The sequence below is a fragment of the Saimiri boliviensis genome, chromosome 16 (genome assembly GCF_048565385.1).
Source record: "Saimiri boliviensis isolate mSaiBol1 chromosome 16, mSaiBol1.pri, whole genome shotgun sequence".
NCBI classification, from domain to species: Eukaryota; Metazoa; Chordata; class Mammalia; order Primates; family Cebidae; genus Saimiri; species Saimiri boliviensis.
Window position 1 is genome coordinate 83,269,629 of NC_133464.1, and position 14,885 is coordinate 83,284,513.

The window sequence follows — 14,885 nt, forward strand, 5'->3', positions numbered from 1 at the left end:
TACTGAGAGTGGTACCCAGGAGGACTATGCACCCAATAAATGAGGATTTGATGTAGCAGGCAGAAGACTTTGTGACCGAGATTTGTTAGGTCTGCCAGCTCAAACTTTCCAGGGAACTGGCTCACGTTAGCAAGTCCAGAATCCTGTGACTGAATAAACCAGTCTTGGTGTGTGCTTCAAAAAGTGTGGCAAAGCCAGCCTTATTCACAGAAAAAGTAGGACATTTACTCGGGTTTACTATATTATCATCAGAAAGGACAGTTGAATTAACTGGTTATAATAATGTAAATGACCTCATACCTACTACAGGATAAAAATTTGCACTCAGAAATAAAATCAAGATGGGTAGTAAAAATAATCAAACAAGAATCTAATAAAACCTCTGCTAAAAGAGTAAGACCTAGCAAATGCACATATCATGCTGTGCATACTGTTGTCAATTTCCCCCAGGACATATTATTTGTGTAAATCCAATAAAACTCTGAATAGAATTTTTTAAAGAAAATCAAACTCAATAAAATAGACTAAAGTTCATCTCAAAGACTAAGTGTCCTAGAATAGCCTCCCCACACAAAAACAAACAAAAAGGATATGATAAAGCAGTTTGCAATCAGGTACACAAACGAGACATCTGGCTACAATGACTAACGCAGTGGGGTACTGGTGCAGGAATAGCCAATGCATATAAAGTGTCAGGGATTACACTATCCAAATGCTTTAAATTTGATTATATTATTAATATAACCACCCATGTATATCATCCTCATTTTCCAGATGATAAAGCTGAAGTCTAGAAAAGTTAAGTAACTTGCTCAAGATCACACATGGTCAAGGCAAGATTCTGAATGCAGCTGACTAGACATACCTCACAGGAAAAATACTAATACCTATTATCTATGGAGGTCCTACAAATCATTAAGAAAAAACCCTAATTTGGCACAAAAATGGACAAACAATAAGCAATTACACTGACCGACAAGTAGCTGATATTAAAAAGTTTGACATCACAAACATAATTAGGATTACAATTAACTAGGATCACAAAGAATACTAGGAAATGGATATACACGCTGATAGGAGTATGTATTTGTATAGTATTTTTGGAGGCAATGTGACATTAAAACACATAATTTGTATGACTTTTCAGCAATTCTTTTCCAGAATCAACCCCAAAGAAACATTAAACATAAGCACACAAAGTCATATACAAGGATACTCACTCCAACTTTTTCTGTCAAACTGAAATAGTCAAATAAACCTAACTATCCATCAACAGAGAACAGTCAGTGTGGTATAGGTGTGTATACACACACACGCACACACACACACACACACACACACGATGGAATACTGCACAGTCACTAAAAAGGAACGAATTGGCTGGGCACGGTGGCTCACACCTGTAATCTCAGCACTTTGGGAGGCCAAGGCAGGTGGATCACCTGAGGTCAGGAGTTTGAGACCAGGCTGGCCAACATGGTAAAAACCCCAGCTTTACTAAAATAAAAATTAGCCAGGTGTAATCACACCTGTAATCCCAGATACTCGGGAGGCTGAGGGAGAATTGCTTGAACCCAGGAGGCAGAGGCTGCAATGATCCAAGATGGCGTCAGCCTGGGTGAAAAAAGAGTTAAACTCCATCTCAATAAAAGGAATGAATTAATGGCATCTGCAGCACCTCGATGGAACTGGAGACCACTATTCTAAGTAAAGAAACTCGGGAATGGAAACCCAAACATGCTATGTTCTCTCTCATAAGTAGAAGCTAAGCTGTGAGGATACATCGGCATTAAGAACGATACAATGGACTATGGGAACGTAGGAGGAAAGAGATGGAGAGGCGGTGAGGGATAAAAACTAAGTGTATACTGCTCAGGTGATGGCTGCATCAAAATATAAAAAATCACCACTAAAGAACTTACTCATGTAACCAAATACCACCTGTTCCCCAAAAACCTATGGAAATAAAAAAAAATTGTTTTAAATAATTCCATTTCCTAAAAAAAACCACAAAAACAAAACAGAATAGTTGAAACGGATCATCATACACCCATTCTATGGGACAGTATGTAAAAAGTAAATCTATATGGACACAGAAAGATGCTGATAATATACCAGTAGAAGGGAAAAAGAACAAGTCCAGAATACAGACTTTTTAACCTATTTGTTAAAAAAGTAGAGGGATCTAAGAGAATAAAATGTGAGAAAAAATCAGAGAGAATATAAAAGAAAAAGAGAAGTGGCATTTATATACACCGGGGGACACGTTTAAAAGGGTCTACAAGGATACGTATCAAACCATTAGGGAATGGAGTGAAATTGGGGCCTAAAAGTTCAAGGCGACTTTTCCTTTTTAATCAATATTCTTATTTATAAATAAAAATGTTTACGGTTTTTGTCATTTTGAGAAGTCAAAAGCAAGTGACAAATAATTTACTATCTTATGTTCAGTCTTCTGTTTAAAAAAGAGCAAGATGTATAAACCAATGAAGAGAATACACTAAAACTCAACCAGAGAATAAAAGAGCAATAATAAGAAAATTACATATTAAGAACAGCTACTGACACCTATAAAGAATCAAAGCAACTCACACAATAAATTTTATTGTTTCCATAATAATAGGCTCTGGACAAAGACAATGGAGACAATGACAACACATTTAAACTCCTATAACAAATTAATGTTACAAATTTCCAGTGGTTCAACATATTAAAATGCAAAATATATAAAGAAAAAAACAAGAAATATAAATATTCAGATTTTTGCAGTACAATGAAATGTCTTTTTAAAAAAAAGTTTGTTGTAATTGTGTAATAATTCTGACAATAATTCAAAACGCAAAATCACACTGTTTCCCTAACTTCCCACGACCTGGATCTGGGGATTGCAATATCACAGAAATATGCAAAAATAAGTTTAGTGCTCAGAGATAAATAATTTTCCTTATTTCAAAGCATCAGTGTGCAAAAATTTCAATTCAAAAAGCCCATCACTGATATATGCAGATAAATAAAACAGATTTGACAACGCTTTTATAATCAAACCCAACTAACATTATGCTAAAATTATATGTGTGTGTATGCAATGCATTTTAGAAAAAAGAAGTCTTGGTGAAAGTGAGTTTGAAAATAGTCACTGACACATTATGTACAAAATCTTTTATATAAAAAATTAAACTATTTTCAATGAAATCCCATGTTCACATTCTATCTGAAAACTGTTATTGAATCATAAATAGGTCTACTAATGGTTTCTCTCTGAAATCACGGCTAAGGCAGTTCTCTTTCCAAGGGTTTTCTTTTATATCCACGTGATGTCACTAATATTAATGTAGTCAAATATACAGATGTAACCTGACATGCCTATGTGTTACTACCTGGAGCTCTGTTCACTGTTATAATGGGAGAATTTACACTTGCTACAAAGAATATTTTTCTTTTTTAAAATATACTGGTTTCTGTATTCCAAATTAAGCACTTACTTAAGACATTAAGAGGCTGAGAAGCCACTCCATTTGGTGTCAATATCGATAGCCCTATAAGAAAGAACTCTGTATTGGAATATCTAGAAAAGTTCTCACTAAAGAACTTCAGTGCATCCTTGACCTGCATAGAATCCATTTGGCTAATAGCTCTTTGCCCCAGAACACCAGTCTGGAGTTCAAATATGCTCCTGAAAGTTCATCTCTGATAAGAAAAAAACAACTCACAGAAGCAATGTAAGGACACACAGGATAATAAACTGTGTTAAAATCTGTTTGATGAGTCTTACAACATTCCATCTGGAGGAGCTGCTAAAGGTTAAGGTGGAAACAAAAACGGAAAAGACCAGGGGCAATAAAGTTGAGTTGGCCAAATATTTACACCAATAACTATTTCATAAGTCTTTAAGCAAACAACTGCAATGATCTGTTACCTCAACTGCAATGACCTGTTACCTCTGGCTCATCATTCTACAAGCACTGAAAATATGAAGCTTAAAACGTGAAAACTTGAATACCCTTACAAAAAGGGAACAGTCTGAGGCAAAGTTGTAGGCCTGTAAATATATATTTTATTTTATTTTATTTTTTGAGATGGAGTCTTGCTCTGCCACCCAGGCCGGAGTGCAATGGCATGATCTCGGTTCACTGCAACCTCTGCCTCCCAAGTTCACGCAATTCTCCTGCCTCAGCCTCCCAAGTAGCTAGGTTTACAGGTGCACACCACTACACCCAGCTAATTTTTGTGTTTTTAGTAGAGACAGGGTTTCACCACGTTAGTCAGGCTGGTCTCAAACTACTGACCTCAGGTGATCCACCCACCTCAGCCTCCCAAAATGCTGGGATTACAGGCATGAGCCACCACGCCCGGCGTAAATATATATTTTATATGCACACACAGCTGTGTGTATTATTCTGTGTATATATACATACATATTCACAAGATGCCCTGCAGTGTAATTCAAAAGGCTTTTATCAAGGAACAAACTGATTCTAGTATAGGCCCTAGAGTTCACACCATCTGTATAAGAAACAAATGTGCATGTATTCACGTAATGTAAACCTTATCAACAAAAACACTACTATTAACACTAAGTTAAATAGTAAGTTTTAGGTTAACGGTTTTTATCAATCAGTGATGTAATCAGAACATTTCTTACACCGAGAATCAAATTAAAAAGAAAACACAACTGGATTTTAAATTCACAGGAAAAAAGATGTTCAGTATGGCAAACATGAAGAAAGTTCAAATTCCAGAGTAGGGAAAAATATCAAAACTTTATAAATCTCCTGGGATGCAATTTAATTACTGCATCATTAGAAAAATAGACTCATAGAATGAATGGTGCTGCTATGGATTCTCTCAACACATCAACCCATGTTTATCTTTTTCCTCTTTTGTTTCCAGCTGGAGGTTTCTTCAACTGAAGGAGTTGTCCTCCTGTTCCAAAACCTGCAGAGGCAGGATTGGACACCCCAAAAGTCAAACCAGCTGATGCCGTGATGCCAGGATTGCTGAAGTTAAACCCAGAGGTACTTGAGCTGCCAAAGCCTTATGTTTAAGGAAAAAAATATTCATATCAGAAGTTGAATTCCAAAAACAAATATAAAAAAACAGGGAGGAGCAGTAAATTTCTATCTGAAAGAATACATAATCTATAAGAATAGCAAATACCTTAAAGCCCTAAATTTCTAACATAAAATTTTAACAGGAAAAAAATTTAGCTAACAACTAAGTGGCACCTTGAAAGAAAGTTCAGTGATACAGGCCAAAAGAGAAACCTTAGCACAAATAACTAAAATCTATAGAAACTTCAAGTTGCCAGAAACTTTCCTGTTAATTAAATATGTCAAGGTGCCTTTCTCCTTGGCCCCACCAAAAACATTGTATCAACATGTAGAAGAGGGACATTCACATATCTCGGACCTACCCTTGCAATCCCAAGTCCTCCAGGAAAGCCTCAACTAACAATGTTCAAGACAACAAATACACACAAGAGCAGTACTTACTGTTTTGATTTTATAAGAGCTTTTGCAAAATTAAGATCTAGTGCTACTACTGCCTAGTTAACTAATGCAATATTTCGATTATAATCCTGATAACATGGAATCTTATTCTCTTCCTCCAACTGGAACTGCTGATTTTAAACACTACTTATATTAAGCGGAATTTCCTTCAAATTCTGTAAATTTAAGCACATCTTTCATAGTATTATGTCATTATGTTAGATATAGTATTTATCCCTAAGCACTGCACATTAAAACAAGACATATTTATCAATATAAAGTAAATGCAAAAGTAAATGGAATTTGGAATTTTTCATAAGAGTCAAAAAGTATACCTATTTCAAAAATGAACAAGGAACTAAATTAATCATCACTTTTAAGACGGTGGTATTCTTAAAACCAGAGGGACTCTGGAATAGAAATCATTCTCCTGGATGAATAACGACAAAAAACTTGGTTAAACTTTCACAGTGATGGGTTCCCTTTTGCAATAATGAAGAAAATTACTTAACCATGAAGTTAGTCACTAGGGTTCGAATGAATCTCTACTTAGTTAGAAGATATAATTACTTATCAAATCAAACTAAGAAGACTTGTTAGAAACATTTTACAAACCTGGCCTTTAATTTATGAGAGAGAGAAAGCAAAATGATTAGTTAGGCTTGCACACTTCATCCAGGGAGTAAAAACTGAATCAGAGAGGGAACTTTTTAGGTTACTGGAAATAACAAGACATACTTTTAAATTAAATAATTTGCACCTTTAAATTCGCCTGAAATCCAGGCAGAAACACACAAACCTGCACTAAGACTTCCTGAGGGTTTATTTGTTGTTCCAAATCCAAATGTGGAGGCCCCTGTGGTGCTGCATCCAAAACCAGAGCTAGTTCCAAATCCTAGTGGAAGGGTAATAGAGAAATATACAATGGCACATAAAACACAGGTTAAAGGATATGGACAAGTACAACTGAAAATCATCAGAGGTCTAATAGACATAGTGCTGAAAAACATGGCCTTATTAAAGGAACTCTATTTACTCCTTTGCATGACACTTTTAGAAAAACCAGACTCTCAAATAAAACGTTTATGTCTACTTAGACTAAGTTTGTGATCCATCAATAATTTTTAAAGAATAAGGCCGTAAAAAAGAAAATATTACTATTTTTCTCTTTTAAACGTGCTAGAAAATTTTACCCACCATTCAAGTATGATTTTAGTCAGTTATAAACATTTCTACTTTAGGGGTATTTCATTTCACAAAAAAAGGACTAAATACATTAATAAGCATGACATGCACAATGATGTGAATACTAAGTACCACAAGGTTATTTTACTCTACTTTTCCAAAACATTTTTAGTTAACTAAGAATCTGTACTGCTGAAAACTGCACAACTACACAGTCAAGCACTTTAAATCTACTCAGTAACAGTGGACTCCTGCCATACTACCAGCCAATGTAACAGTGAAAAATTGGTGGTGATACCATGCTTTTTCTCTTAGCAATACTATCTTCATAATTTAAAAAAGGAAGTATTTTTCATCGCACAAAGGTCATGACATTCTAAGTACTTGAAGACTAGTTTCTATTCTCCTAAGAGCCAGGTGCTCTACAAATAAAGTTCAAATTCTTTTTTGGTTGCTTTGCAAAAGCTTATCTAAAATGTTGAGTGTGACAGTAACATTGTCTGTAACAGTAAGAAATGTGATGTGCAAATTATGTAGATTATAGGAATTATGCTGTCTGCCATGATTCTAATAATTCCTAATCTGGAACAGAGTCTATATTAAACAACCATACTAGCTCATAGGTTTCCCATTCTTATATTTTAGTGGAAATAAGGGGAACTTATTCATTACATTATAATGTGCCTGTGAAAATACAACCAACTTTCAGTTATCCATACGAAATTGTGAATGCATTTGTATTTAGTATGATGTTTTTGCAGAGGACTTACCTTACTAGAGTTAACTTATGAAAGTATTAAAACAAGCTTAATTGCTCATGTAAACAAGTATGTATATAGGCAAATCTGCCAAATGTGCTTAGAAATGGACATGAGTTGAGCTGTTCCATTCATAGTAATTTCCCTAAGTACTCATTTTCAAAAAAAGAAGATTCTGATTAGGAGAATGTATATCATCCAGAAGTAGTTCGGACTCCAAGCTAACATTAAGACAACTAATTTTAAGATTTTTAATTAAAATTATTAAAACTAAAGAATTCTCAAGTTCATGTGTTGGCATATTGCTTTGAAAACATGAACATACCTACCACTTAATTTTAATACTTTATATTTACTATTCACAGAAGATGGAACGATTCTTTAAGTTCTAAATCTAATATTATAAAGCAATGATTATGTTTAGAGAATCGTTTTTGCCAGATGGAACCTTAACTTCCAAAATAGCAGCAGATCCTCTTAGAAATTTTTTGTTTTATAGGCTAGTATCAATTCAAATATAAAATAGTTCAAGGAAATATTAGAAAAGTTAAAGTGTACCTCCAAGGTTTGAAGAACCTAAGCCACTTGATTGCAAGCCAGTGCCAATACCTGAGCCGAATGGCGTTCCAAAACTAACTCCCAGAGATGGCTGTGGCCCTGGTATAAAAAAAAAATGGGAGGGGGGAAAAACAAATTTGCCTTACTCTTTCAAGATTAAAGTTTCTTTATGAAATTTTTAAAAAATGAACAGTATTACTTTTAACTGATTCCATTTGTTAAAACTTAGTTTTCAGGATGTCTCTCCAGTCTAACTTATCTATCCAAACTGATTTACCTATCTAAAAATTAAAAAAATATTTTAAAAAATTAACCTGTTCAGAACTAGACAATTAAAAGAGGCTTACCACAATGAAAGAAGTTAGTTTAACCTACTAAATAATTTGAAATATTTAATGTAACATAAATTATTGTTCCTTTAGATTTACTTCTAGAATTATTTTAGATCTCCTCACTTGTTTTCTGATAAATCTAGTTGGTATCATCAGTAAGCGGTTTTTACTTTTTTTTTTTAAATCAAGCTCCTTAGAGTCAAGTCTCAATTGATCAAGAGAGACTAACACTAACATGGCAAAACTATCATGTTACTTCATAAGAGTCAGTACCCAAAAAACTAGGCATGATTTCTTATATGAAATATAAATGATATATACAATAAATAGATAAAAAACAAGACAATGTTTTATTTTATTAAATTTATTGTTCATCGTAAAGCAAATCAATTACACAGTAACATGACAATTCCAACTTGTTCACAAAAAGTGATAATTGAGTTCTATTCTTAAGCTCTGCTACATTACACCACTTATCACCTGATTAAATAAGATAATGAACATTTACAAAGGCACTGCTGTGTACCTTGACAGATTCAATACATTCAAGATTTCAATTCAGAAGTTTCTTTCCAACATTTTGGAAAATGTACTCAGAAGCAGAACGATTAGTCATCTTTTTCCCACTTGTTACTTTAAAGATTTTGGCTGAGTTTGTTTGGCAAGAATAGCATCAAACTTACTAGCCTCTCTTTTAAACTATTATTTTTTTTTTTAACTAAGCAGAATACAAAAATCTAAAAATCTCTCATTTGGATAAATAATTTATGAAAATTATTCAATAAATTTCATAGTACAATCTTCAGTACTGTCTTTTTCAAGCACAGTGATCAGTGCATCTCAAAGTTGAGGGAACTGTCAAAGTAATATGCACATTAAAATTTAAATTTTTAAATAAATCAATGCCTTCAAGTTGTCCAATGAAGAATGAGGTTTGTATATTAAAAAGGTAGTGTAAAATTATGAAGCATTTAAAGAAAAACAACTGAGCAACTAACTACATTTTGCTACACTGGGACAGAAACTGGACTTTGCGAATAGCTTCTACCCAGAAAATAAAAAATAACAACTAATAGCAGCCAAAATTCTTATACTACAATTAAAAAAATAATTTAAAACCTTACATCCAGTTTGAGATCAATTTGAGAATAAAATACCTGCCTAGCAGCTCTTTTATAAAATGTTACTATAGGAAAAAGAAACCAAGCATATTTTTATACTTTCTAATTCCTAACAAAAATAATACATAAAAAAACACATGTCCAGTTTCTTTAACATTGAGAGACTTGCATGTCAAATGTTAATAGGAGGCACTGCTGGTGGAAGACCCTAAAGAATGCACACCACAGCCCTCAGCCTTGTAAGTCCTAAGAGTTACTCAAATAGCATGCTTTTTGTTGTGTGTGGGTCTACTGTTACGAGCAACAGAACATAAGGTTTTTCTAATCATCAATATTCAGAATATAGGTAATCAAGAACTCATATCTAACGATGACAAGACTTTCCATTGCACATCAGATACATGATATTTTTAGTTTTGTACCTTCACACAAATTCTGAAGGCATCATAATTTATAAAACTCGTAGGCAAATGTATAACATTTTTTAATAGTAAAAACTCATGATAAATATCTCCCATGCCAAAGTATTAGCATATATTACACTCTGGCCACCATATATATTATTTTCACTATTAGAAAGCAGAGTCTAAATCCTTCAGGCAAAAGTTACGTAAACAATTCAAGAAGTCTGCTTTGAAATTTGAATAGTCATTCAATGAAAGGTTCTTAGTTCCATAAATAAAATTAAGTTAGTAGTGATATATACCAATGACTGCCCAAAGTGAAATCTTCACGTAGAGTAACATTTTACAAAAGTTACCATGTAATATTTATTCACACACAACAAAACCAGGTTTAGCACTGTAATTCATATTTTCCAGAATAAATTCTACTTTCTTAAAAGTAAAACTGCATTAACAGAAAAGACTAAAGTGCTAAAAATATTTTATAATTTTCCATGATCACTCAAAATGTCTAATGTAATTAGTATGGTTATTTCTAAGTCACATTTTAAAATAATTTTTCTTTAAGAAACCTAAAATGCCTTTTCCCCAGCTTGAAAAATTTTACTCTTACTGATTTAATGGGGAATGATCCTTTGGTTATTAAATACAACAAAATCACAAAACAAGAAACTAAGATGAAATACTTAAAGTTTCCTATTTAACACTACACCTTAAATGTCCAAACTTATACTAAGCTAAAAAGTAGGAATTTCTAACAAAACGTCTTGGCTCTCCTTAAAACAGCAGCTAAGTCACATAAGAAACGTCTTACTATGTAAACATCAAGAACTCTTAAAAGTGTCAAAACACAACAGCAAAACTCAATCCCGGGTACATTGCTTAAAAACCTATCCTAAATTAAAATTATACTGAAAAGCCTAATGCAAAGTCTTCAGTTTTTCGGGAGGCTTGGAAAGCACTTATAAACAAACAAGTGTCAAGTTCTGCCAACGTGAAACTACATTATCCACATATTGATGCTCATGATTTCATACACAAATAGCCTGCTGGATTTTCATCAACTCTCTGCAGACTTCAGAAGAAATAACCATAAAATTACACATGCCTGAGTCCTAGTATATAGATTTTTTCATTAAAAAAGAATTGAAGAAGGACAAAGAAGTCATTTAAGTCTATTCCTCCTCCTTGGAGAAAGACACAGAAGCCACCTTCAGAAGGCAGCAGTCTAAGAAGCTATTTGCTCTGTGCCCATATTCATGTTATAAAAAAATCCATAAGCAAATAAAAGCAAAACCCCTCTGAGAACGCAAATCTTGTGTATATCAACAATGATGTATAAAAACAATGCATAAGCTCAAACTACCTTCATCTAGATGGTCTAAAATTTGTTATTGGCACTTAAAAAATGATTTCACAAAAGTCACAGGGCATAAGGAATAACTTACTAGTACAAAACACCACTCAATAAATAGGGACATTTCTAAATGTATCTAGCAGAGCTCATAAATCTCACATCATGGTGACATAACTAAAATAACTAAAAGTTTGACTGGGAAGGCCTGGGAGAACTTTAGAGAAACAAAAGGAAAAAGAAAAGATAATGTAAAATTGTTATCACTATTGTTTAGCTTCTCAGTTCTAAGAATTCATACAATTCAAAGTGAAAACACTGTAAGGTTGTTTAGGTTAATAAATTATAATTTCTGCTATCTGATTAGAAAGCCCTTACATGGACTTCAAAATTTCAGGGAAGTCTGAGAGCAGTCAATTTCCCCAAAGCCTGGCAAAAGACAAAAGTAAAGCCTATGAGCAAAAGGCTCCACAAGACTACTCCAAATTAAGCTAACATTCTCAGCCACCACAGAGGGCAAAGACGAAATCTATATTGTCCACCTTTGTATTCCCGAGCCCAGCACATAGTAGGCACTCATTTAGAGAATGAACACACATCTCCATATGTCCACAAACTCAAAATGCATAAATGAAAACCTACAAATTTCTCAAGATAATACTGTCTAGTTACACACACACACACACACACACACACACACACACACACATACACACACACCCCTTTGACAGGAGGTTTTGCTTCAAGTTTAGGAATTTATCATAGAATATATTCACTCACAACGTAACTTTTTATATAACTGACACTTCTCAAGTTTTATTAGAATGGAAATTCACTATGCTTAAAGAACACTTAACCAAATCTACACTTACCTACTTTAGGATTAATACTGGCTCTAAAAAGTAAACTAGTACTATGTTTGATGTGATTAACTGGTTAAATAATCATGAGACCTGATGGTCATAATTTTGGGATTGATTCCTTTAAAGAAGAAATCATCAATCTTCAAATGAATCAATCCCATAAAGACTTTTCCCCTCCATAACTTGAGAATGCAATCCTACACTCCAGCCAGCTAGAGAGCTACCAGACAGCGCTCATGCAAGCCACTATTCACATGGGTCCAGCTACGAATATGGAGGATTTGGCTTATGCCAAATCTATCATCAACCCTTTACTTATGGCAAGTCAATTCTGTCATCTCCAAATGTGAAGAACAATTTTTTAAACTGCCAATAGTGAAAACCAGTGAATGCTTCCCTAATATAGGCAGTCTGAATGCAATCTAAATATGTATTTTTAATTTTTTTTGTATGACAAATTTACTACTGGACTATATGGAACTCTCAGAAAGATGCATGCTAATGAATAATAAGTATTACTAAAAAATTACAAATGATTAAAGAAAAAAAATCAATATCCATTAAGACTATTTTTCCATGTAAAACTTCAAACCTGACAAAAGGGATGGCAGGATTGAGATAATTAATAACCTCCAAAAGACACAAGACCAAATAAAACACTGTAAAATGACCACAAAAATGTTTCTCTAATTAAAAGTGTAACTAAATCAAGGAATAAAACCTGCTTTCTATGTTACCAATTATTTGCATCTGTTCAACTTCCCAGTTGCTCCTTAATGTGCAACCTGCATCTCAAAACATCCTTCTCCTGTGCTTAATGTGCAATTCACATCTCAAAACATCTTTCTTCCTGCTCTTGCTGCTGTTCTGTTCACCTTGAAAAGGTACCATTCTAGCATGTATCTTCTTCAAAATTTGGTTTAGAGGGCCTGTATTCTGTTTGCAGTCAACATACATAAAACAACCCTACTGATCTTCAACATACCTTCAGTCAATAAAAGCGTACTTCATCCTGAATGTGGGTACTTTGTAATCACTATGTATGAGGAAAATGGGAATGCACCATCTATCAGTATCATATATGAAAATTCAATGTATGGATGGATGATCTCTGACTTTAAAACAATAAATGGTACAATCATGATTTTAGAATCTAATGTTATTCTTAAATGTAATTCACTAGTAGAACACCATGTTCTAAAGGGTATTCATAGCAATACAGCAAATAACATTAATTCACAATATTAAATACCTAATTGATGTATAATTATTGCTAAGACTACCCTGCTTTTTTATCAGGTATGTTTATAATTGTGTCCATCACAATTTTAGATTGTATTAGAACAGCTACTCATAGAAATTTCTTCAGTGCTCACACAAATGGAAGACTTATAAAAACGCACATAAATGTTCTGCATTGCAACAGTAAGAAGCTATAACTTGAATGCATTCAGACCTGTAGCAGGCTGTTGCTGCTGTGTAAGTGTTGCAGCCATGGCAACGGCTGCTGCATTTGGCATGGTGCTGAAAGGGGTGGGTCCAGTAGTAACTCTGGGTGTGTTCTGCCACTTCTTGGCTTCTGCTCGTCTTGCTTCAAACACATCAACAGCATCTCCCAAGAACATTTTCCTGTAGCCAAGGTACTGTTCTTTCAGGACCTAAAAGAATGGAAATCAAACAAACAAAAAAGCTAAATGAAGTTCCACACTGACTACAGTAATATTTGGATGAATATAAACCTAAGTTACCAAAGACACTGCCAATATTATACATTCCATCTAAACTGCAAATTAGAGTGCTAGTAATGCACTTTGGTGTAATAAGTGACGAGTTCAAGAGTTCTACTGCTCCCTTGAATAGTTTACTCCCTATCTATGACACATCTTTATAATACACTTCCTAAAATATTCTTTGTGAGGCCTTGTTTAAAATAAATCAGCTCAGCTTTTAGACAAGCAGAGTAATATTTAAATTAATGCTCCATCAATGTGCAGGTGGGTGGACTTAAAATAATTAAAAAATAAATATACCAGTTTTTCAAGAAACTTTCCCCTCAAATATCTAACCTTTACACAGCCTTTAGAACAGTTAAAAAAAAGAAAAGAAAAGAAAAAACGTCAGCACTAAATACATATATATATAATTTTAAATACACTGTTTTGAAGGTCTGGGTAACACATGCTAAGATAAGATGTCACACCTCAGCAGAGTGCTTGGAGGGTATAATGAGGGCTTCTACTTTATCCCTATTATGTGACCATTGTACAATGAGACTGATTCATGTAAAAGTTATGAACTCAACCACCCGCCTCAAAGAAAAAATGAGTTTATAATTCCAGAGCAAGAAAAATTTCCAAGTTCATAAAGTGAGCTGTTTCTACCCAATGAGGCATCTGCCTTAAGGCCATTAACAGCAACAATTCTGTTTAACTTTGAATTATTTAGCACTTTCATTGAAGATTTAGCCTAATTTAGATACTTTTTTTTTTTTAACCACTTTTTGAAGAGATCTAGAATTTTCATATTTCTTACATCTCTTAGCAGAAATTAGCAAGTATTAGGTTCTGATTACAAACACAGCACTTAAAAATCGTATCATTTATGGTATTTAAAAGCTATCATCACCCTTTTTGTGTGGATGTCAGTGTTCAATGTTCCAGTTCCAAATTTTGCTACATTTATGATGTATTAAAAAGGGAGGTCTGCGAAGAACTAGAAATTGGGGAGGTGCCAGAATCAAGACATATGATGTAAGAAAAACAAACATTACTGATCCCCAAATCTACCCTTCCTTTTCCTGGGCAAGCATCAGTATCCCATA

At 33.8% G+C, this 14,885-nt stretch overlaps 1 protein-coding gene across 3 annotated transcripts in view; it reads right to left on the minus strand.

Annotated features, from left to right (window-relative positions):
• Positions 1 to 4,590: 4,590 nt before the first annotated feature.
• Positions 4,591 to 14,885, minus strand: part of NUP58 (nucleoporin 58) — a 38,556-nt gene continuing 28,261 nt past the window's right edge. For 2 of the 3 annotated variants that reach the window (XM_003919741.4, XM_003919740.4), the window contains 4 exons: positions 13,521 to 13,722; positions 7,991 to 8,089; positions 6,289 to 6,384; positions 4,591 to 5,034 (listed from right to left, as the gene is read on the minus strand). In XM_003919741.4, the coding sequence (XP_003919790.1) occupies positions 4,865 to 5,034; positions 6,289 to 6,384; positions 7,991 to 8,089; positions 13,521 to 13,722 (567 nt within the window). In that variant the 3' untranslated portion in view covers positions 4,591 to 4,864. The remainder of the gene's footprint in view (positions 5,035 to 6,288; positions 6,385 to 7,990; positions 8,090 to 13,520; positions 13,723 to 14,885) is intronic. The other variant, XM_074387919.1, reaches the window with a different exon arrangement.